This window comes from Myodes glareolus, chromosome 4 (assembly GCF_982192425.1).
Source record: "Myodes glareolus chromosome 4, mMyoGla1.1, whole genome shotgun sequence".
In the NCBI taxonomy this organism is placed as follows: domain Eukaryota; kingdom Metazoa; phylum Chordata; class Mammalia; order Rodentia; family Cricetidae; genus Myodes; species Myodes glareolus.
In genome coordinates this window covers 101,480,298-101,505,290 of record NC_142029.1, presented here as the reverse complement: position 1 = coordinate 101,505,290, position 24,993 = coordinate 101,480,298, and the positions used below count along the sequence as shown (strand labels likewise).

The following is a 24,993-nucleotide window of genomic DNA, read 5'->3' as shown; positions in this document are numbered from 1 at the left end:
GTTTCTGACCCTTGATGCAACACCTTTTCTCAGAGCAGTGTTCTTTATGATAATATCCTTCTAAGAATCTCAAAGCCCACCAGGACTCCTAGATCAGCTCAATCACAGCATCCAGGGGTGGAACACTGACTTCAGTAACTGGCTGAACTTTCTAGGTAATTCCAACAGAAGGCGAGATTTAAATAAAGGGGAGATATGTGAAAGAAACTTTTCACCAAGCACTCTTCTCTAAGTTTTGAACTTTTGATGTATGCATTATTTATTCAAAAATAATTATAAAGTATAAAAATGTCATATGACTCTCACAGCTTACCAAAGGCAGAATATAAAAGAACTGATGTCCAACAATAACATTTCTGGGACTTATGATAATGGATTAGTAAAAATAATAATCATCATATCAGCTTTTATATCAACATAAAAGGCATAGGACATTGCATGTTACATTGGAAATGCCATAAACATTAATGTCATTCATTGACTGTATGAATGAATCCATGAGGACTACCTACAACACTCCAACCCTTGTTTATTACTAGCCTAACCTCTCTTGGTTTGTAAATTGGGGAACAAAATATTTGCTATACAGGTTCAGTCTTATGTTCAAGTAAATAAATATACTTTTGTACACTTATTTATATAGGTGCAGATATATGGAATTGTCACCGTGAACAATATGTTACAGAAATTGTAGGGCTATTAGTAAATAAGATAAATAAAAATCTTCCCCTTGAAGGAGAATGATGAGAAAAGAAAGAGGAGGAAGGGGAAGGAAAGAAAGAGAGAGAATATGGTAGATAAATTCATGATAGTTTATATAATAATGATGGTATAGTATGCCATCATGAGGGGAAACAGCATTCTGTCTTTTTCAGCAAAGTGATAGAATGAAAAGACCCGATGTTAAATGAAACCTTGGCCATGGAAACATGTGTTTCGTATGTGACAGTAAACAGAAGAAAAAGGTTCTAATGGAAGTTGATGATTCGAGGTCAGGAAGTGGGAACATAGGATAGTAAAGAACAAAGAACTAGATTTAGTCTGTGTGTGTATGTGTGTAGTGTGCATTATTGAGACACAGCACTAATATGTTAATAAAAAGACTAAACAGAAAGGATGGCTTTAATCAGTACAGACCACACCCCCGTATTGTTGAAGCTAGCAGCCTCTAAAGGTAGTAATACTTACTAAGGACTCAACACACTGTAATATCAGAAAGGGTCTCTGCTTAGGGTAAGCTAGGTGACTAAGAAGAAAGTCAAGCTGGCTAAACAACCCATCATAAAATGACAACCAAAAACTACACCAACGTCAATGTCTTTTAAGTCTGTGCTTGAGTCATGCCATTAATGTTTAAAATAAAAAGTAAAAAGAATTGGTCACTATTTATACATAAGGAAAAAATTTGTTTAAATAGCATAGAAAAATGCCTCCTTTTTGAATAATTATAAGAGAATATAGCTGTATGTTTCGAAAATATATTCCTTTACCAGGACTTTCATGTGTAAGCATTTAAATTCCAAAGAGGTGTGTAGTGTTTGCCTCTCTAAAAGTGCCTTTATAGAACACCATTTAAACATCTTTACATTCAACAAAAGAAAACTCATTTTCCAAATGACACGATGAATCACTGCCTTGTGAAACATTTTGCTTTTCTATAAAAAGTACATTACATTCATTTTGTCCTTGCTAGATCACTGGTATCATTACTTATGCTATTCCCTGGGAGTGGGGGGGCGGGAAGGATTTTATCGAAGTGATTTACTTGTGTCAGGCCTGGAAGTGAACTGAAAGCAATAGCAGTTCTTATATAAAGGGCAGCCTAATTGCATTACTGCCTTTCAAGTGATTGAACACAGGGGTGCATATCAGAGCCATCTCCTCAGAGATGCTGCAAAGAGTAGACAGCTCACGCTGCTTACTTTATGGAAAATCCCTGTTTGCAGCAGAAAGGAAGGAGCAAAGACTCTGTTTAGCCTGAAAAGCCATCAGAAGGGTTTCAAAGACACTGTCCCATGAAGAGTGTGGAGTTCAGCTAGAGGGATGAATGATTCACATATTATACACTTTGTGAGGCTCAGTTCTGCTGCCTCATAGTGCAAGAGACTGGGGTTTCTGTTAGACTTGCCTTGGAGTTACCTGAGTACCACTGTGAATGAGTAGTGGGTTTAGCATCTAATGCTAAGCTCGTCCAAGCCAAGGACGGCATTATTGCTTTAGGTGGTCTTCAGTGGATGGCTTCTGACTGCTCCGTAACTGTCAGTTCTGGGAACACTTGTTAGAAACACCAGCAGACAGAAGATGACGAAACAGAGAGGAGGCAGGGAATCATTCTGTTCTCGCTGCTATAGTGTTCATAAGCATTGAAACCATTTCAACGATTTCTTCAGAGTCTCAGCAAGCAAAACCTGCCCACTCTGCTGGAAGTGGAAATGATTTTCTTCCTTCATCCTTGGAACTAAAATGTTTTTTTCCCAATGCCCAAACCCCAGACCTTCTCCTCCCCTCACATTCTTTTTTGCATAACTGCCCTTCCAAATACACCTTTTCCGTCAGCACCTGTCAGCTTAAGGGCAAATATTTGCATGCCTCTCTGTTCAGATGGCTTACTGGAAAACAAGGTAGAGGACAGTGCCTCTTTCTGGAAACTCCAGGGTGCAATGCCTCTAAGTCTGTCCAGCTATGACCCAGGGCTTCAGCGTTCTGGGGTGTGGCCTGAGCATGTGGGATATTTCCATGTAGCTCAGATGTCATTGGCTGGAGGCCCCATATGGGGAAGGAACCACTGCCTTCATGAGTGTGTTTGCTCCAGTGCTTAATCAGAAGCTCAGCTTGGCAGCTTGTCCTGCAGGGTTGAGGACATATTGTTTCACTATTCTACATCTCCATCTTAACACATCTAAAGTGAAGATTTTAATGTGTTCTCATTCTTAGTGTTGTTATTAGATTATGCAAATTAATACAATATTCATTGGTCCCTGACACAAGAATGCTCAATAAATATGTGTAGATTTAAAAACTCAGTTTGGCTTCAAAACTGTATTCTATTAAGCAAACTTATTTTAGATAAAACTGACACTTCTGGTCCCTACAGCTTTCCATGCCTTATTTTTCTATAATTTGCTAAATCATAAAGAAAATCAGTAAAATCAAATGTCATTTCAATTTAATTCTAACTTTCTCTTTTAAAGATAGGCCTGCCTCCCCTCCAAAAACAGCCAACAAAACAAACAAAACAAAAAAGATTGTGTTTAGAAAGAAAACGTCAAACATGCTGAAATCAATCTAATTTATAAGAAACAAAACACTTAATTTTTCTTCATTAATTTGTTCTTTACCTCATGTCTCATTAAGTCCTTGTAAATAACTTCTTGTCATCTTAATAAAGATTTGTGCAGATATGTTGTAAATTATAATTTATCAATATCTGTACATTCTATAAAATATTTAAAAAATGAAAACTTTGGGATAATGCAACTTGAGATATATTATAAAACATTAATTTTAATGTAGGAATTGAAATATTGTATGTAATCAATTTCGGAAAAGCAAATAACTCTAAGTTCATCTTTTAAAAAGCTTTTAGACTTGATGTTCATTTATTTGACTGAATCCTATTGGGTTTTATTTTCCTTAGCAATATGTATTTCTCATTTTGTATTATCACTAAGAACTTAAATAAGTAAAGAAACCATTGAAAAATACATAAGATCTGTTGTTTTGTTTACTAAAATCCCTGACTATTACTAGAAGAAATCTCTTAGGCAAAGTTCAAAGAATTCAGTCTATAAATAAACCGTGGTAAGCCATGAGGTATTCTTTACTGCAGACATTGTAGGCTTTTCATCATATGTTTTGCAAAATATAGCTGTAAATACCACCGAAATACAAACGAAAGATTAACAGAATTAGCAAACAAAGTTATAAACCACAAAAATGCAGTTACTTTTGCTTTCTCCTATCCATGATCAGTTTCCTCCTTTAAAAACAGAAGTGAACAATATTGCCTTGGCCCAAATCTATTCCATTGGCTTTCTTTCAAGAGCTAAGGAAAGTAAGAGAATTAATTCTGTTGTACACTGAGCTAACAACTATTAGGTTGAATTAGTCAGCTCACAACATGCATGGCCTTTTCAGGAGTCCTAAGTGGCAGAGTCCTCTCTTTCAGAGCTAGACAGTACTGGGGAGAAAGCACAGAAGTGCAACCAAGAAGAATGAAGGCCAAGATGTACTAAGGGCACACAACTGTATGGCAGAAAATCTCAGCTGCAGGGAAAATGACTGCATGTCTAAAATAAAATGACAATAACATCTGAAATAATGGGGTAGAGTGGGATTGCTTTTAAGGAAATGCCTCTAGTGCAAGGACAATCAGAGAGGCACCTGAGTGTAGCATCCGTTCAGTTCCACCGAGCTCCCTTGAAATGACTCACGTGCCAGAGAACCGAATGAGCTTCATGAAGAGAGGGAATCTTCATAATCTTCACGGTGCATTTTCCCCACAACTGTCCTCCCTCCTCTAAACTTACAGCCACACTGTCAGCCACGCAGAGAAATGCACTGGGAAACTCACCAGAGCTTAGTGTGGGGATAGTCTCAGACTGTCTTCAAAAGACGGCGCATCCTAAGGAGCCTTGCTTAGTGTATGAAGGAGTGAGCAAGGGAAGTTTTAGCACTGATGCCACCCTCCCCGTGTTGTGTCACCTCTATTGGGAAAAGACACAGATATGCAACAGGTGTGGAGAGTCCCTGTCTGCTCACAGATGAGAGAGAAATGGTAGCAAAGAAAAAAAAATTCTAACTATTTAATGATGTAAGAATGTTTTTAATATCTGCTTTCATTTTTTTTCACGCTATCTTTCATACCAACTCCTCAAAGGCCCTTCATGTTCCCAGGATTCTGAAGGGGGATGGTGTTACACATGTCTTTCTCCAGGTTGCTCTGCTATACCAGAGTATGTGAGCTTGGGTTCTTCCTAAAGAAAAGATGTGCACCTGTCTCATGGTTTTAGAAGTTGAACATCCAAGAAAGGTCATGTTCGCTTTCCTAGAGCCAAGATCAGCTCTATTTGCTGAGAGCCTCATGTTATTTTGTAACTTGGCGACATCAAGTGACAGCATCAAGTGTTACTGGTGAAAGAACACCCCCCCCAAAAAAAATGCCATAAGGTGGTAAAGACAGCAAGAGAATACGCAAAGGAGGAGAGGTTTGGCTTGTACCACTCACTCTTGAGGTAGGCAATCTAATCTTTCAAGAACAAGAACTCATACCCTATGGGAGGGAAAAAGCCTCAATCCCTCTTGATGACCTAGTACTCAGAGACACCACTTTCCAACACAGCCACGTTAGAGATAAAGTCACACAGCAAACCGTAAAGAGTCAAGCTATTTTCCAGTTATTCATAATTAATCAGGCACAAATTTAGAAAACTGGCAAAAATAACACAGTGTTTCGAGATGTTTAAGAGGTTTTACAGGTGCACATCTACACATTGTCACTGTCTCACCCCACCCTCGTCACCTCCACCCCACCCACGTCACCTCCACCCCACCCTTGTCACCTCCATCCCACCCTTGTCATCTTCAGGCCAAAGCTGCAAGTACTAAAACAACCCTAATAATATTTTCACTGCCGATGTGAAAACAGAAAAGAGAAACTAACAGATAGCTGCAACCATCACTACCTGGACTTCAGAGTAAAGCAAGCCTTTTAATTTAACCCACAAGGCAAAGCAAGCCTGGACTGATGGCACATGTCTGGGTTGCAAACATTAAGAAGCTGGGTAGGAAGATGAGGTTCAAGGCTACTATAATGTCATCCTGACTTCAAAAGGGAGTGGAGAGAAAAGGTAAAAAGAAAAAGTCACTTGAAGGAGGTACGATTTCTTAGTGGGAAGTTACCTTGCTGCCAACATTCCCCAGGTCATTAAAACCATACCACATATAGTTAAAGTTTTTCTGTGGGTCCTGTGGTCTCCATATACTCAGCTCTGTGGCTGGAGTAGAGAAGAAGTTACATTGTGTAACTAAATATATAAACTAAAAGCATGACTGTGTTCCAACAAAAATTATTGCATCTCACTAGTCTTGTTCCCAAACCCCATCTTTAAAAGTTTTTTCCAGAAATTTTTTAATGATTTTCTGAGCCTCTAAGTATGGCTTCTAAAGCAACATGGTAATATAAGATTAGGTATTTAACCTCCTGCTCCACTTTCATGACTAGAGAAACCCAGAAAATGAAGAACAATGACAACTCTGTACTTGCATATTTCAGTCACAATAAGAAAAGAGATGGGGAGGCACACCCATGTGCCACTCACCAGTGTATAAAGAAAAATACTACTTGAGAACAACAAACCATTTTTTTTTCTAAATCCCAGCTTGGACTAGTTGGTGAGCAACAGGTTCCATACTCCTGAAGAGTAAGAAAGGGCAGCAAGGAACTCTCAAGTAGCAGTGCACTTGGTTGGTTGAGAGGTCCTTCTGTCTATGTGTTGCTTTCATCGATTAATGAATAAAGAAACTGCAACTGCCTTGGCCTGTTGATAGAGCAGAACTTAGGCAGGTGGGAAAGACAGAACAGAATGCTGGGAGAAGGAAAGAGTCAGGGTGATGACATGGATCTGCCACCGGAGATAGACGTGCTTTGCCAGTCAGCCACTGCCACATGGCAATACACAGATTAATAGAAATGAGTTAAATTAAGGTGTAAGAGTTAGCCAATAAGAAGCTAGAGCTAATGGGCCAAGCAGTGCTTTAATGACTACAATTTCTGTGTGGTTATTTTGGTTCTGAGCAGCCAGGACAAACAAGTGGCCTTCCTCCTACACTTGGTACCCTAAGCGGTGCCATCCATGACTCATATCTTGACTATCTCTAGAGAAGGGTGCAAACTCACTTAGCTGAGAATGGTTGGAGCTTAACCCAGATGAGTTATGCTGCCAAGGCAGGCAAGAGAGCTACATGAATGCAAAGACTTAGTCCAGCAATGGGATTCAACTCACTATACCACACAGAATTAAAGTTTCCATGCTGCTGAAGTGACAGTGAATTAATTAACCTTCTTCAGTCTCAGTTTGAAGAGCTAACCAACCATCACATGATTTTATTCAGAATGCATTTTGATTTCTAATATTAAGCAAACATTTTATCCTATAAATGAATTTTATAGGGGGCTATTATAAAATATTCAACAATAAAAAGAAGGAAAGCTACTATTAAAATATAACAAGACTCCTTTTGAAACAAGTTTGCTGCAAACAACAGGAAGACACAGCTCTGGCTTGCACTTTGGAATTTTGACATTTAATAAAATTAGATGAAAAAAAAACAGGAGTTAAGATCCCATGAAATGGGAACATTGTAAACTTGGTAAACTGTTCAGAAATAACAAAATAGTAATTCTCACATTTTATAGAAACTCAGTAGAAACTGTCAGCAGAATATTACATGCACCAGAAAGTAGAATCAACACACTAGAAGACTGATAAACTCGCTCCAAGACTCAGAAGAAAGAGTTGGAAATACAAAAACCAGGATAAAGACTCAGGGGTGCTGTGTGTGCACAGCAGGAGTTTTAAAGCCTGACTGGGGACAGATGAAAAGCAGCAACAGAGAAGAGAAATGCAAAAGCCAGGAGAAGTTTTTCCTGAGCTTAATTAAGACTTCTTATCAGCATAAAACATTAATCATACTTAAATGTTTACAAAATGTCTACAGTGGACAGATATTTGGTACTGTTTGAACTCTAAAATTAAAGAAACACTTCAGAAACATATTCTATAGAAAGAAAGAAGTAAGCTCCCTATAACTAAAACCATAAGTTTGGCATTAGCTTTTATCCCATTATCTACAAGAGCTAGATGACATAGTGGTGTATAGCAATTTCCTCTGAGATAAAACATTTAACTCTGGAGGGAAGGTTATTAAGACACAAGATGTTCTAAATCATCCTGTCCTACAGGGAAGCTCCATGAAATCCAGGAGTAAACAACTCATATGCTTCAGGAAGTTCCTGAAACTGATCAGATGTACTAGGATCCTCCTTTCCCAATCATATATAAGCTGCAAGGACTGCTGAAAGATGCTTAAAGAGGCAGTGACCAGTCCAGTTGTCTGAAAAGGAACACTGTACAATCTGTAGAGCTGCCTACAAGCTGTGCAGTGTACTTGGATTTTAAAAGACCCCAAAGGCTGATATGATAAAAGTTTCAACTCCCAACTACTATTATTATTGGAAGTTTAATAGTTCATAAGGATCCTGTTCTCGTAAATGGGTTACTATTGTGATACCTTGCTGAAGGAAGTAGATCACTAGAGTTCTGATTGTGAAAAGAATGCCTGGCCTTCCTCCTTTATGAAAACTATGAGGCATGGGCTGAGGGGCCTCCTTGTCACACACTTCCATGGCCATGACAATCCACTTTACCTGGGATCCAAAGTGACATAGCCTGTCAACCATTGCTAGGAATAGTCCTTTTGTACACTGCAAGAATTTGTCATTTGAATTAGTTTAATAAATGCTGATTGACCAGTAGACAGAAAGTATAGACAGGACAATCAAACTAAGGATGATGGGAAGGAGAAGGGCAGAGGGAAGAGCTGCCAATCAGATACAGAGGGCGCAGGAGATGAACATGCCATGCTAATAAAGGTACCGCCATGTGGCAGAGTATAAATAATGAATAGGGGTTAACTTAAAATGTAAGAGCTAGTTAGTAATACACCTGAGCTATTGGTCAAGCATTTGTAATTAATATAAGCCTCTGAGTATTTATTTGAGAGGAGCTGTGGAACACAGAAGCTTCTTTTTACAAACTATGGTCTGAAATTTCTGAAACTGTGGGCTAAAATTAATACTTATCCATGTAAATGTTCTTGCGTACATTGTCACAGAAACATACATACATTAATAATACAATGCATGAAGAAGAGGATATTCATGGCCTTCCAGAATCACTCATTGTAAGTTTGCTACCAACTGAGAGTCAAATGAATCCAATTCCAGTAGGTGGAAAGAATATGGAAGAAATAAGTATGAGAATAGTTAAGACTAAAAAGATTGTGGTTAATGTATTATAAAAACAAGAAAGACACAAAATAGCATAGGGATGAAAATCTGGATTCAAATTATTCAAATAAAAATTATTGGTTGATGAAGGTTAGTATCTAGAATAGGAAAATATGCAGTTTCACTTCCATTCAAAACAGATAACTATCAATTTTAGAATCATTTGATTCTAGAATTTAAAGGTGATGATTTTGAGTTTAAAGGTAATATTTAAGAGCGATATACTGACCATTAGAGAAGGGAATTTTATAGAAAGATGGCTATATGTCATGCTCTAGACTCAGCAGTTTCAGGGTGTGCCTTCCTTGAGGGACTCTATTTTATCCAGCACAACTTGAGCCCTTCTGAGCCCGAGTACTAAGGCTGGTGTCGCTGTCACACTATCGCCACCTCCAGTCTACCACAAGCACGTAGCATTGCAAGAATAAATAGTTAGAAATGCAAAACTGGTCACTCATGCTCTTCTGGATTAACTCAGGGACACACAGCATATCAGGTCATCTCAAAGAAACCAAGTCAGTGACAGTGCCATGCCCATGAGACCAGTGAGTGATGCGTCTCTACTAAAAATACATTTAAAATCAGACGTCTACCAGTGGCAAGGCAGTGCCTGTCAGCCATCAGACTACCTAGGATATGTATCATGAGTCAGCCAGGTATAAGCTTCTAAGGTTAGGGCTGGAAAGACAGCCCAGCAGTTGAGAGCATATACTGTTCATGCACAGAACCCACTTTCAGCTCCCAGCATCCTCATCAGGATCCTCACAGTCACCCGTGGCTCCAGCTTCATGGAATCTGATACCCTCTTTTAGCAAGGTAGGCGCCTGCATCCCCATGGTGCACATACATACACTCAGGTACACATACACACACACACGTACACACACACACACACACACACACACACACACATCACCATAAATAAATCATAAAAAAATAAAACTCTGGGTGTATACCCAGGCTTCAGTTCAGTGCTATCTACCTGCTTGATGCTGCCATTGGGAACTGCCTGCACTCAAAACTGAACGTCCTGACAGCCCCTGCCTTGCAGACCACCTTTGCAGCTCCTCCCCTGCAGCCCCTCACCTGACAAATCTGCTCTGAGTAGCCTGTGTCTGGGCTCAACAGCTTTCATCTGATCACCTTCATGACTATTCCAACTCTGCTTTCACTTCCAGCAAGGTTCTTTTGATTCCTGAGGTAGCATTACCCTTCCTTGTCCACCCTCTCACTCCTGTATCATTGCGTTAAGTGTAATGTGTGATCTGAATGTCAGTGATACCATTCATTAAGGTTAGACTAGAAAAAGAATTGGCTTTTTTCCTATAAGTGAACTTCAGACTCTTCGGTGAGTTAAAGCCTAAGAAATGATGGAGCCTGAGAATGTAATAGTGCTAAGTCCTGACTATGGAAAGACAAATAGTCTGTCTACATTGCTGGCATAATTTGACCAGGCAACCTTGGTTTCTGACAAGCTAAACAGGCTTTGATGCTCAGCTGTCACAAGTCATGTGACTAATGACAGAGCACCAGTATCACTCAGCTGTATTTGTCACATCTACAAAACAGAGATAAGCTTCCTGGTGAGTGATTGGTTTGAAGAGTAACGAAAATTCATTTTTCCAGTGTGTACCTCACTGCCGAGCACGTGTGGAGAGCTCCCATTACAGGACTAAGAGTGAAGCAAACTGCAGCTGTCCTACAGAGGACACAGGCTCTAACAGCTGTCCTACACAGGACACAGGCTCTAACAGCTGTCCTACACAGGACACAGAGTCTGTAACAGCTGTCCTACACAGGACACAGAGTCTGTAACAGCTGTCCTACACAGGACACAGACTCTAACAGCTGTCCTACACAGGACACAGAGTCTGTAACAGCTGTCCTACACAGGACACGGAGTCTGTAACAGCTGTCCTACACAGGACACAGAGTCTGTAACAGCTGTCCTACACAGGACACAGAGTCTGTAACAGCTGTCCTACACAGGACACAGGCTCTAACAGCTGTCCTACACAGGACACAGAGTCTGTAACAGCTGTCCTACACAGGACACAGACTCTAACAGCTGTCCTACTGAGGACACAGACTCTAACAGCTGTCCTACACAGGACACAGACTCTAACAGCTGTCCTACACAGGACACAGACTCTAACAGCTGTCCTACACAGGACACAGAGTCTGTAACAGCTGTCCTACACAGGACACAGAGTCTGTAACAGCTGTCCTACACAGGACACAGACTCTAACAGCTGTCCTACTGAGGACACAGACTCTAAAAGCTGTCCTACACAGGACACAGACTCTAACAGCTGTTCTACACAGGACACAGACTCTAACAGCTGTCCTACACAGGACACAGAGTCTGTAACAGCTGTCCTACACAGGACACAGACTCTAACAGCTGTCCTACACAGGACACAGAGTCTGTAACAGCTGTCCTACACAGGACACAGACTCTAACAGCTGTCCTACACAGGACACAGAGTCTGTAACAGCTGTCCTACACAGGACACAGAGTCTGTAACAGCTGTCCTACACAGGACACAGACTCTAACAGCTGTCCTACTGAGGACACAGACTCTAACAGCTGTCCTACACAGGACACAGACTCTAACAGCTGTTCTACACAGGACACAGACTCTAACAGCTGTCCTACACAGGACACAGACTCTAACAGCTGTCCTACACAGGACACAGAGTCTGTAACAGCTGTCCTACACAGGACACAGACTCTAACAGCTGTCCTACACAGGACACAGACTCTAACAGCTGTCCTACACAGGACACAGAGTCTGTAACAGCTGTCCTACACAGGACACAGAGTCTGTAACAGCTGTCCTACACAGGACACAGGCTCTAACAGCTGTCCTACACAGGACACAGAGTCTGTAACAGCTGTCCTACACAGGACACGGAGTCTGTAACAGCTGTCCTACACAGGACACAGAGTCTGTAACAGCTGTCCTACACAGGACACAGGCTCTAACAGCTGTCCTACACAGGACACAGAGTCTGTAACAGCTGTCCTACACAGGACACAGACTCTAACAGCTGTCCTACACAGGACACAGAGTCTGTAACAGCTGTCCTACACAGGACACAGACTCTAACAGCTGTCCTACACAGGACACAGAGTCTGTAACAGCTGTCCTACACAGGACACAGACTCTAACAGCTGTCCTACACAGGACACAGAGTCTGTAACAGCTGTCCTACACAGGACACAGGCTCTAACAGCTGTCCTACACAGGACACAGAGTCTGTAACAGCTGTCCTACACAGGACACAGGCTCTAACAGCTGTCCTACACAGGACACAGAGTCTGTAACAGCTGTCCTACACAGGACACAGGCTCTAACAGCTGTCCTACACAGGACACAGAGTCTGTAACAGCTGTCCTACACAGGACACAGACTCTAACAGCTGTCCTACACAGGACACAGAGTCTGTAACAGCTGTCCTACACAGGACACAGGCTCTAACAGCTGTCCTACACAGGACACAGAGTCTGTAACAGCTGTCCTACACAGGACACAGACTCTAACAGCTGTCCTACACAGGACACAGAGTCTGTAACAGCTGTCCTACACAGGACACAGACTCTAACAGCTGTCCTACACAGGACACAGAGTCTGTAACAGCTGTCCTACACAGGACACAGACTCTAACAGCTGTCCTACACAGGACACAGAGTCTGTAACAGCTGTCCTACACAGGACACAGGCTCTAACAGCTGTCCTACACAGGACACAGAGTCTGTAACAGCTGTCCTACACAGGACACAGGCTCTAACAGCTGTCCTACACAGGACACAGAGTCTGTAACAGCTGTCCTACACAGGACACAGGCTCTAACAGCTGTCCTACACAGGACACAGAGTCTGTAACAGCTGTCCTACACAGGACACAGACTCTAACAGCTGTCCTACACAGGACACAGAGTCTGTAACAGCTGTCCTACACAGGACACAGGCTCTAACAGCTGTCCTACACAGGACACAGAGTCTGTAACAGCTGTCCTACACAGGACACAGGCTCTAACAGCTGTCCTACACAGGACACAGAGTCTGTAACAGCTGTCCTACACAGGACACAGACTCTAACAGCTGTCCTACACAGGACACAGAGTCTGTAACAGCTGTCCTACACAGAACACAGACTTCAACAGCTGTCCTATACAGGACACAGGCTCCATAACCACTGTCCTACACAAGACACAGACTCTAACAGCTGTCTCATATGCAGGCTCAAATCAGAGAAGCACCATGCAAATTAACTGTCCCAGTCTTATAGAGGTTTAGCGAAGAGGAAGCAAAGATCTTCACACATTTTCCAGGTATACTGAACGATATTTTTAAGGACACATCATCAACAATACAACTTACCAGCAATACTTGAGTGTTAGTATTATCGGACTCTTAAGTTCTGAAGACATTAGAATACAAAGGCTGAAATGAGGGCATAAAGTACAATGCTGGTGGAGGATCTAAGTGTTCCTACTTAGCCTTGGCAAGTTAGGAGAAAAACAAGAGACCAGAGTGTCTAGAGCAAATGGACAAGAGATGGACAGATGCACTTACTTGAAGACCAGGGAGAATTCACTGGGTTTTCAGTGAGTAACTAGAGAACTTGGCACAGCTTCCTGTCACTGAGAAAGTCCTTCCGATTGCTCTATTGAAAACAGACAGAAGGGCAGACAGGGTGGAGGCAAACAGATCAAGTAGAAAATTAATGTAATAATCTAGGAGAAAGAGGGTAGTGGCCCCATTTGTATGGCAAGCAACATGCCAAGTGTTTGGGGCTCTGCAGTGTATTCTGAATGATTAGACGACAAGAGTCATCAACTGTTTCAAGACAGAAAGAGGAGTCACTGTGACCTCCCAGTTGATGGCCAGAGCATGGGAAAGAATCAGTCATGACTGCATCAGGAGCAACGAGGGAAGAACAATGCGGAGGGCAGCAGTAGCACATTCCGTTTTAAGTAGGTAAAATCTGAGGTGCTTCTAGCCAGGAGGGGACAGTAAACGCAGTGGCTAGTTAAATGTTTGAATCTGGAGAGAACTTAACAAGCCCTGTTGAGTTGGCCTCAATCAGAGACAGACCTCCCAGGATGCCTGTGCAGCCTATGAAGCAATGATGGAAGATCTAAGATCTGTATCACCTCGCCGCTACAGAGGAGGCAATGAGGATGGAACAGTAGGAAAGTCTAATTAGAAACCAGGAGAGGGAGAAGTTGCGAAGCCCAGAAAGGAAACGGAGAGATGTACTAGATTTGCTGATGTGCTGAATAGGCTGAGGACTGGAAACTGGCCTGGTGGGTCACAGGCAACCAGGCCAAAGGTGAACTATGGGGCAGCAGTGAAACTCTACAAGACAGGGCAGAAGAAAGGGAAGAAAAGAACTGGAGAAAGTATGTACGATTCTGAGAAGGCATAAAAATGAACAAAAAATTAGGCGATGCAAGCAGGAGATGCTTATTTTTGTCTTAAAGAAATGTCAGGGTGTTTTTGTATGTTGAAGAAAGAGAGGAGAATGCATTGGTATCATGTCTTCTTCTAAAAAAAATCAAAGGGCAATCAAAAGAAAAAGTTAAAAGAGAGTGCACGCATGGCTAGACAAAGCTCAAGTCAAAGCAAATGCCCTAAATAAGACAAAGTCCATCTATAGTTAGCTATGACTTGTGGAACAAACTAGGGATTTTGACAAGGAAGTGGAACTTTGACAAGGAAGTGGTCCTCTCAAATCCACTGCAGCTGATGTTTCTGCCTAATACACTCTTCGGGTAAAGGTTATTTCTTTTCTATTGAATCTAAATCCAAAAGTGAAAAGAAGAAATACTGTATTTCCATTAAGCAAACTGAATTTGAGAGTGAGAATGAAGGAAATCTGAAAGGGCCAAAGAGAGAAAGAGGAACAAAGTCCTACCCATGACAAATATCAGCAAAAGTCTTAAATAAAACATAACTAAAGTCTGACAATATACTTCCAAAGCAACATAAAATCCAGACGGGAATTGTTCCAAAAATAAGATAATAATTCAACAGGCTATATGAGAATGATAAATCATATTATTATGTAAAAGTAGACAAAAAATTTAAATCAACTCAACAGATTCTAAAAGAATGTTGAATGTAAACCTAACAGTGTTGGCTTAAAGGAACTTCTAATTGCGGCCCTGGTGCTTCCGGGCTTGTGTAATGAGGAGCACCCATCTGAAAGCCAACCAGCAGAAACTACCCACAGCAAGACCCAAGAAGCACTATAAAGGACAGAGAGAAGAAAAGAGAAGAATATCAGAGATTGTGTTTGTCGCCAATATGCTTTAGTCATTGTCAGAAAGAAAGAAGTTGCTTTAAATATGTAGCTATAAAAGATAAAAATTATCATCTTTTATAAAGACTGTGAAACAATATAATTGGAAATCAACAAACATTAGAATTTATTAAACTAACCTTTGTGTTCACTACAGTGGTGGAATGATATAGGGAATTTGATCATTTTTAATAAACAAGAACAGTCTGGTTTCTAACTTAAAATTGTATTTATCACAGCAAACTGTCTCAAAACTCCTTATTACAGTATTTTCTAGTGGAATAAAATGCTAGCCACATATGTAATTCTCTAATAGTTCAGTGGCTGCATAAAAAAGCAATAAAATATATTTTATTTAATCCAATAATTCAAAATATTTTAATATCTAATGAATATTACAAACTTCTTTTGGTTTTTCAAGATACGGTTTCCAAGTAGCTATGGAGTCAGCCCTGAAACTCGCTCTGTAGACCAGGCTGGCCTCGAGCTCACAGAGATCCGCCTGCCTCTGCCTCCTGAGTGCAGGATTAAAGACATGTGCCACGTATTAATAAGAGCTTTTCATTGTGTTTTCTAAGGCTTTAAAGTAAAGTTCAGATGGACAAAGGGTTCTTTTACTTTTGTTTCTAAATTTAGGATTGGGAGAGACTCCCTTCAAATCTTCACTAGCTACCTTTACACAGAGCTGTTACACTAAATGTTGCAGCTTCGTAGAACCAGGTATGTGCCTAAGAAAATTAATGTGGGATTTCAAAACCTGAAAATGCCAAAATTCTGTCAGTGATAGTGTTAGCTAACAGAGTAAATATGAATAGTCCTGAAAAGAACTGAAGGGAACTCACAAGGATGGCCCTAGCTAAGACTCCTAGCAATAGTGGAGAGAGTGCCTGAACTGGTCACCCACTGTAATTAGATTGGTGACCACCCAACTGTCATCAAAGAGCCTGCACCCGTATACACTATAAACACATCAGTTTTCTCCTGAGAACTTGTGTATACATTCAATAGAAACAAAGTCAAAATCCCTATGACATTTTCGGGGGAAGATTTGCCAGGTGATTCTGAAGACTAGATGGATGCATCATAGAGCAGCAAAGAAATTTGAAAACAACAAGAAAACGGAGGTTTGACATCTGAGACACTTGAGTATTTATGTATGTTATCAATTTATGCAAAGTACAAAAGCAGCAGCTAGGAAGACTACAAGACCTAGTGTAGATAAGAATTAGGGGGAAAAAAAGAATGAGGTAAGCTACCATCTTACACCTGTCAGAATGGTTAAGATCAAAAACTGAAGACAGCTTATGTTGGAGAGGATGTGGAGTCAGGGGAGCACTCCTTCGTTGCTGGTGGGAGTGCAAACAGTACAGACACTTTGGAAATCAATGTGACGGTTTCTCAGAAAATTGAGAATCAATCTATCTCAGGACCCACCTATACTAATCTTGAGAATATACCCAAAGGATGCTTGCTCAACTATGTTCATAGCAGCTTTATTCATTATAGCCAGAACATGGAAGCAACCTAGATGCCCCGCAACTGAAAAATGGATAAGAAAATGTGGTACATTTACACAACGGAGTGTTACTCAGTTGTAAAAAACCAGTGACCTCATAAAATTTGCAGGCAAATGGATAGAACTGGAAATAATCATCCTGAGTGAGGTAACCCAGACCCAGAAAGACAAACATGGTATGTACTTACTCATAAGTGGATTAGAAGTAAAGTATAGAATAACCAACCTACAATCCACAGCCCCAGAGAGGCTAGAAAACAAGGAGGACCCAAAGTGGGATGCATGGATTTCCCTGGGAAGGGGAAATAGAAGAGTTCTCCTGGGCAAACTGGGGGCAGAGGTTGAAAGGTGGGAACTTGAGGGAGTGGTTTTGACAGGCTCTGGACCAGAGGCAGATGAGAGGCAATATGGAAGGAGAGAGTAATGAAAGAGACATCTTGATTGAGGGGAAGGGGTCATTTCGGAGTTAGGGAGAAACCTGTTGCCAGGGAAACCCCCAGGAATCCACAAAGATGACCCAGCTAAGACTTCTAGCAATAGTAGAGAGGATACCTGAATTGGTCATCCACTGTAACTAGATTGGTGACTACCCTAATTGTCATCAAAGAGCCTTCATCCAGTAACTGATGGAAGCAGGTGCAGAGATCTACAGCCAAGCACTAGGCTGAGCTCTGGGAGTCCTGCTGAAGAAAGGGAGGAGGGAGTGTACAAGTGGGAAGAGGGGGGGATGTCAAGGTCATGATGGGGGAGGGGGTCACAGAGACAGCTAACCTGAGTTCCTGTGAGCTCATGGAGTCTGGAGCAACAGTTAGGGAGTCTGCATGGGACCAGCCTAGGCCCTCTGCATGTGTGTGACAGCTGTGTAGCTTGGTCTGTTTATAAGGCTCCAAGCAGTGAAATCGGGACCTGTCCCCTGGAGACTAGCTGACTTTGCTGGATTACCTGTCCAGCCTTGATTTAGGGGAAGGAGTTCGGTCCTGCATCTACTTGATGTGACTTGCCTGGTTCAAGCCCAAGGGAGGCCTGCCCCTTTCTGAATGGAGAAAAAGGAGTGGATGAGGAGGGGAGTAGATGGGATGCGGGGAGGGACAAGAGGAGAGGAGGGAGGGGAAACTGGTCAGTATGCAAAATGAATGAAAAAATGTTAATTAAATTTTAAAAAGGAATTAGGTAAACAATCAAGGCAGACATAATTAAATAAAATTGATTTACAGGTAATATATGGTATAGAAAAAGTATAAAGTGATTTATCTCTTTTATATCATATCAAAACAAGTAGTCAAAAATGTGAATAATAAGCTAGAAGGAAATACGATGACTTTATGTTAACTGTCAACTTGGAGAGTCAAGAACGGGGAGACTGTGGGGGACAAATAAGTTGACTGTATTAGCTGAAGTGAGAGGGCCCACATCCTGGGGGAGGCACTATTACCTGGCTGTGATCCTGGTCTGTATAAGAAGAGAAGGGAATTGAACAGAAGCAAGTCTCCACCACTCTCAGATTCCTGGTACTGGACCCAGTGCGCCCAGCTGCCTCAATCTCCTGCTGTCTTATTCCTGCCATGATAGACTGTACCTTGAATGACGAGCTAAAACAAACCTGTTCTTTCTTACAGGCTTTTGTCAAAGTACTCATGATGCATAAATGGCTTTCATAGGTTGATAGGAGATGGCCAATGCAAAAAAACAAACAAACAAACAAGCCAAAAGGAGCTCCAGAAATAGATAGGCTAATTCCTCAAAGAAAATTTGTATTTAGCGCATCGTCTTAGCAAAAACGAAACGGTGGCCACCATTTTTGACAGGGCACAAATATATGGGCAGCCAATCTTTCTTTCCTTCCTTCGTTGTTTTAATGCCTAGATGAGCTTTCTTGTAAAAACTTGGCTGTGTGTTAAATATATTTGAAAACATGTGTCGACTCATTACAGGAGAAAATTAGCTACGCAGATTCACACAGACAGAAACTAAAATGGATCAGGTAAGGAGAAAGAAGCAAGATGGGGGGCTGGAGAGTTGGCTCAGAGGTTAAGAGCACTGGCTATACTTCCAAAAGTCAATTCCCAGCAACCACATGGTGGCTCTCAACCATCTATAATGAAATATGGTGCCCTCTTCTGGACTGCAGGAACATATGCAGGTAGACCACTGTATACTTAATAAATAAATAAATCTTTAAAAAAGAAGAAAAAGAAGAGGAAGAGGAGGAAGAGGAGAGGGAAGAGGAGAGGGGGAGGAGAAGAGGAAGAAGAAGAAGAAGAGGAGGAGGAGGAGGAAGAGGAGGAAGAGGAGGAGGAGGAAGAAGGGGAAGAAGGGGAAGAAGAAGAAGGGGAAGAAGGGGAAGGAGAAAGAAAAGAAGGGGAAGGGGAAGGGAAAGAAGGGGAAGGGAAAGAAGGGAAAGGGGAAGAAAAAGAGGAAGAGGAAGAAAAAGAAGAAAGAGGAGGAGGAGGAGGAGGGAGCCTGAGCATACCATCTTTTTGTGATACTGAGAACATTCTGGAAAAGGAGAGAGGTGATGACTGCATGACATTATGAATCTACTTAATGTCACAGAATATCTTTAAAATGATTAAAATAGTATTTTTAATTTATGTATTTGAACACTGTCTTTTAAATCATGTGACAATAAAGTTTAATAAATCATTTCCTACTATTGAAATCTTAGGTTCTTTCTCCAGTAAAACTGACATTAAAAAATGCAGTATAGTAGAAAAATAAATAAAACCACATGTTTTTACCCAGTATTTTTTATCATTGGATACTTATCCTATATACATAATTAATAATACATTTAAAGAAATACACTTTTCTTTTTGTCATTGTTCAAAATGGGAGAAAATAAGAACCCAAAGTAACTAAAATTGTGGTGGAAAATGAAAAAAACAAGATAATAATTAAAAAATTATAAGGTAAATATATCTAGAAAGAAAGTGGTTAAACATAGCATCTGGTGACTGGTGTCCTCAGAAAAAGAACCTGGGGAATGCACAGACACTAAAGCCTGCTGTTGTTTTTATGTTTTTTTTCTTCCTGGTCAACATTTTTTGTTTTTTTGTTCTGTAGCTGAACAGTAACTCTTTGTCAAAGGAGCAGGACCAAAAAAAGCACTGAATTTTGAAGAAAATATCCTAAGTTATCGTCCCTTCCTCAGAAGTAGCACTGAGCTTTTGTGTCTATATGAAGCCCCCCTAAAAGTGGGGAGGGATGGAGATCAGAGCAAGCCAGAGGCTGCCCTAGGCTCCTTACTACGTAGAACTAGCAACAATCCTTTCCCTGGTCTAAAGGGTTAAAAATTCATTTCTGTGAAGTCATCCCTTTGGGCTTTGTAGTGTGCTTCCACTCCTGATAAGGACATGAACTTGCTTTACAACTCAGGACGCTGACCCCGCACAATGAGGCTGCACATGAAGGGCAGAAAGGACACATCCAGCAACACAGACCCCGCTAAACCCAGACCAGGAGCAACCATGAGGCCTCAAGAAGCACCCAGCGCTGATAGTTGCAAAAAGGCCTCATTAAAGTCCAAGAACACATGTCCCATGCTGACAGTATTTGGGGGCGGCTGTCCTACACAGCAAGTTATAAATCTAGAACAGGAAACTTGAAATCATTAAAGTCACATATTTATTACATCATATCCAGTTAGGTTAGAAAAATGCAGTATCTGTCATCATGTCATAAAAAAATGTGTTTTCCCCTCAGATCTCTCATGAAGAAAAGCTCCCAGGATTGATACAGATAGGGCTGTTTTCAATCAGTTACAAGGAACAATTCAATTACTACATGGTTTAGTGCAGTAACTGACTCCAGACTAATTTAATTTCTTTAGGTCTCTAAAGATCAATTGATCTGATTTGTCCCATCCCCAAAGGCTATTTAGGAAAAATTCAGGCTTAAATACCTGGAAATGAAATCCAAAGCCTTGGCCAGTTTCACACCACTTAGGTCATCTTGCAAACTTTCAGCTAGTCACATCAGAGCGCTGTCTTGGCCTTAGGACCATCGCGAGCCACTTAGCTTCACAGGCAAGCGGGTGCTCCCACATCAGAACGCTTATTCAATAAGTGGAAAATGTGGCCACATGCATTATCAAATCTGCTGTTCTAAAGGGCAGCCAGGCTGGGCTCCTATCTCCTGAGCATGGGGCAACTCCAGGACTATTTTTACTCTAAGATCAGCTCCCAGAGAGCGTTCAGAGTTACTCAGACAGGGTCTAAAGGGTTGGATGCGAGGCTACTCTAAGGTGAGAGACTCAGAAACAGTTCTGCCCTTTGGGTTCATGTGCACTTTTATAAATGTCACCACCCACAATTCTCCAACCAGCCTGCTTTTTGAGACTTGGGCAATAGATGTCCCTTCAACAGCCTTAGGTTTGTTGCTGACTTCACTACTCCGACCAGCAGTCAGACTCTCCAGCAATTAGTCTTTATTTTTGAACTCAACCTCTCCAGCTCCCTACACAGCCTCTACATCCATTCCCTCCGAGTATGCCACCACTTGGTGCTCGGCCACTTTGGCAGGTTTAAGAACAATCAGACACACGTTGATAAAGCACAGTTAACCTTTCATTTGAGCTGCCAAGGCAGATTGCACAGAAGTGTCAAGGTCAGATGTGCCCGTGTGGTAAACAATAAAAGGAAAAGCAGAAATGTGTGGCCGTTGACAGGGGAGTCCCACAAAAATATTAAGATACCATAAGTAAGGGAGCTGGGAGCGAGGCAGTGTTCCGCCCATTAGCAAACATAGCAGACCTAGTATCAAGATGAAGGATCGAGATTTACTGTGTGTGAAGAGTGTAGATAACCAATTGGGTCAAAATCTTCTCGAAAAACTACATCCCAGCATTCATAATGTGCTGGTCGCTATGGATCCCGATCACTCCGTGGTGTCAAATTAAAGAAACACCTGTCACTGTGGAGGGGTAAGTTTCACATGCACGGCTGCTTCTTGTCTGCTTCCAGGTCTTCAGACTTGATATTTATTTCTCCGATTAAAAATAGCAACCCACTTTACAGATAAAATTATGTGGCCTCAAATTAAATGGCATTCCCTTGGTTCAAAATTGCAAATCAGCCCTCAGTACTTTGTGTTGCCAAGCACATCCCCGTCTGAAGGAAAATGGCTCTAAAGTCCCTCAGAGTGGCGCTCAGTAAGACAGTGTTCGATTGCAACTTGGACCCACTTTCTGGCCACAGCAAGCGCAATGTTTCACAGTGGAAGACACGGTCCATATCAAATAAACCTCTTTTCTGAGGAATCACTTGAGAGATCCTGCAGCAGGCGCTCTGGAGATGGAGGAGCGGTACAATGACAGGGTTTGTGGTTGGGGAAGGAAAGGTGCGGAGACAGTGGAAACTACATGCTATAAAACCATGCTTCGTGGGCAAGAAGGGGCACCTGTTCTTACAACCCACTCTTTTATCTTGTCTGGACAAAAGAACAAACAGAAAATTCTCATTACCTCTCAATGTCAGTGAGCCTGGAGGAGTCCCGGAATCCTTTGGCAAACGGATTGCTGTCTATTTTCAGCTTGGTTATCTAGGAAGGAAAAAATGGGTACAAAACGATCTCCTTTCAGAGGTCAACAAAACAAAATCAGAAGTAGTTTTTTTTTTCATTTCCCATAGACCCCAGTGATCCTGTAAACATCAGGAGACGTTGGGTTTGGGTGAGAGACACGTTCACGGTGTACTGGGGTCATGGCTGAGAGAGCGAAGGTTTGGTGGCCTTTCAGGCGAGACTGGACATGAAACTAGATTGTGAAGGATTTAAAATGCTTGGGAAAGGCTAGGACCAACTGGGGCAGGAGAACTACCTAGATGGGAGAGTTGTGCAGACTGTGTTGCTGTGGGGGAGTGAAGAATGGAAACAAAGACGCTGTCTCATTCTGACACGGAAGCATGAGACAACTTTTTGAGCAGGTGGCTATATACTGTAATAGACAAGAAGATAAAAAAAGTTCGACACTGTGCTGATATTGACGTGTTGTATATGAATGCAGGATATGAAGCCTTCAAAGTATACATTTACTACCATTATCCTTTCCGTTTGCCTAATTTAGAATCGAAACAGTTACTCTGTCAGCCTTCTGTTTAATGTCACTTACATAACTATGCTTATCTAGAAACAATTACTCTCTAGTGAGAATCAGTCTCCAACATTAAGTGTCTATATCTCAGAATTTATAAATCTTGTAGTGTTACTATTAACACAGAGAGGCCGATTAGACCCCGTGTGCCACACCTCTGAGGAAAAATACTTCAGGCTGTGAAGCAAAAACCGAGGAAGGACTGATGAGAACAGACTGGAATAGATTTCTGTTAGCACTAAAAGGAACCTCACCGATGAGCAGACCTATGCCCTCATCTGGCAAACAGTCACAGTGAGGCACAAGGAGCTCCAGGACCCAAGTACAGCCTGTTCCTAGCTGAATTCCTAACAGGGAACCCTTTCAAGAGGGCCTTAGCTTGTAACATCAAATTTGGAATACAGGTTCATCTTTGAAAGGAGACACACAAAATACTCTGAGCAGGGAAAAGGAGCCATGGGTGTGGGGTGTCCTCCTGCTTCACACTAAAGAGAAAACCATTAAAACAGAATTTTACATGATAACTATAAAATTTATAAACATGAGTATATTATTTATTTATAAAACAGGGTTTTATAACAAATACTACTTTGGAAAAAAAAACTGACCACACTATATCCAAAGTTCAATGCTTCGAGTTTCTCTTTACATTATAAGGACAGACGTGGTTTCCTTTTGAAAATATCCTCGATGTGAATTGTGTTTGCAAGGCTGCCAAGAAGCTTTCACCTCCCTTAGGGTGCCCTCCATCACACAGGTGGATGCTCTTCTCTATCTGCAGCACTGGCTGGCCCCAGGAAGAGCCTGTGACTTAGAGCCTTGGGGGTACCTGCTCACTCAGAACATCCCGCAGCGAAAGGATAACGAGGTTCCTTTTCAGTAAAATTATGGATATTGCTAAACAGGGATGGGACCGTGATAGACAGTACGATCTGTTCACAATGAAAAGCAATAATAAAGTGTGCACAGAGCCGAGTTCTCCAAGGCCTCAGGCGGCCTCTACAGTGTGCACAGCCAACACTTCAGGATGAGAATCTCTTCTCATGCATGGCTGCCTCTCCTGAAGACCAGTCGGTTCAGTCATTTGTTTCTGACTTGAACTTGTTTCTGAATGTCATCTTTCAAGAAGAATAATATTGTTTATTCAATATATATCATAAAAAATATTTTAAGTCCATACAACCAAAATGTCCTAAGATTCTAAGTCCTAGCAAGATTTCAGTCTTTAAGGAGAAAGATGTTCTTCTTTCTGCTCAGCAATTGTAATGTAAAATACTCTATAATATTAAACTGCCGTAAGGCTCCTGAAATGTTTGGGCAATCATTAGCCAGTACCTATGTAATGATCGGTTGCTTTGGTCCAGGGTAATGGCGGGTGGAGACCTGAAACTCTCTGGAGCAAGTGCAGAGATACACCATGAAGAGCCCTGGGTGGTTGATGTGGGTCCACTGCAAGGTAGTGACATTAAAGGCAACTCAAACCCTAATGAAATCTTTAACTGTGAGCCCAAACAAAAAAAAAAGGCACATCTTGCTCTCAGTAATATGTTCTAAAACTGAAAAGTGGCTGGATTTGCTGGTAGCTAAAATTGTCTGGAGATAATGGCAGATACTGTGTCTCACATCGAGGGCAACAGCAGGAGTTCTTGGAGCCTTTTCTCCTCGATGTGAACCACAGCAAGCTTTATTTGGTTGCAGATAAACTACGCGACAGAAAGAAGTATCTCCATTATGATGGTTGCTTTGTCCTGGAAATGATTTTGAAAAATTTGTAATTGGTTTTCATATTTTCAAAGTTTAAAGTTCAGTGGCTTTGAATGAGGTGGCTCTGGTTAAAATCCTCCAGTGCCCTGATACAAGTGAGAAATAGATGCCAATTAATGTGTCCATGATCTAACATTATTGTCATAACTTTGTGCCTGGAAATGAATTAAATGCAGCCTGAGTTTCTTTATTTCTTGCAATTATCATTCATTATTGTAATTATCAACCACAAAATTTTTTA

General features: G+C 41.4%; 1 protein-coding gene across 1 annotated transcript in view; it reads right to left on the bottom strand.

Annotated features, from left to right (window-relative positions):
• Positions 1-24,993, bottom strand: part of Tbx20 (T-box transcription factor 20) — a 60,286-nt gene that overhangs the window by 13,383 nt on the left and 21,910 nt on the right. The window contains exon 6 of the mRNA XM_087905764.1: positions 22,362-22,438. Coding sequence (XP_087761890.1) covers positions 22,362-22,438 — 77 coding nt within the window. The remainder of the gene's footprint in view (positions 1-22,361; positions 22,439-24,993) is intronic.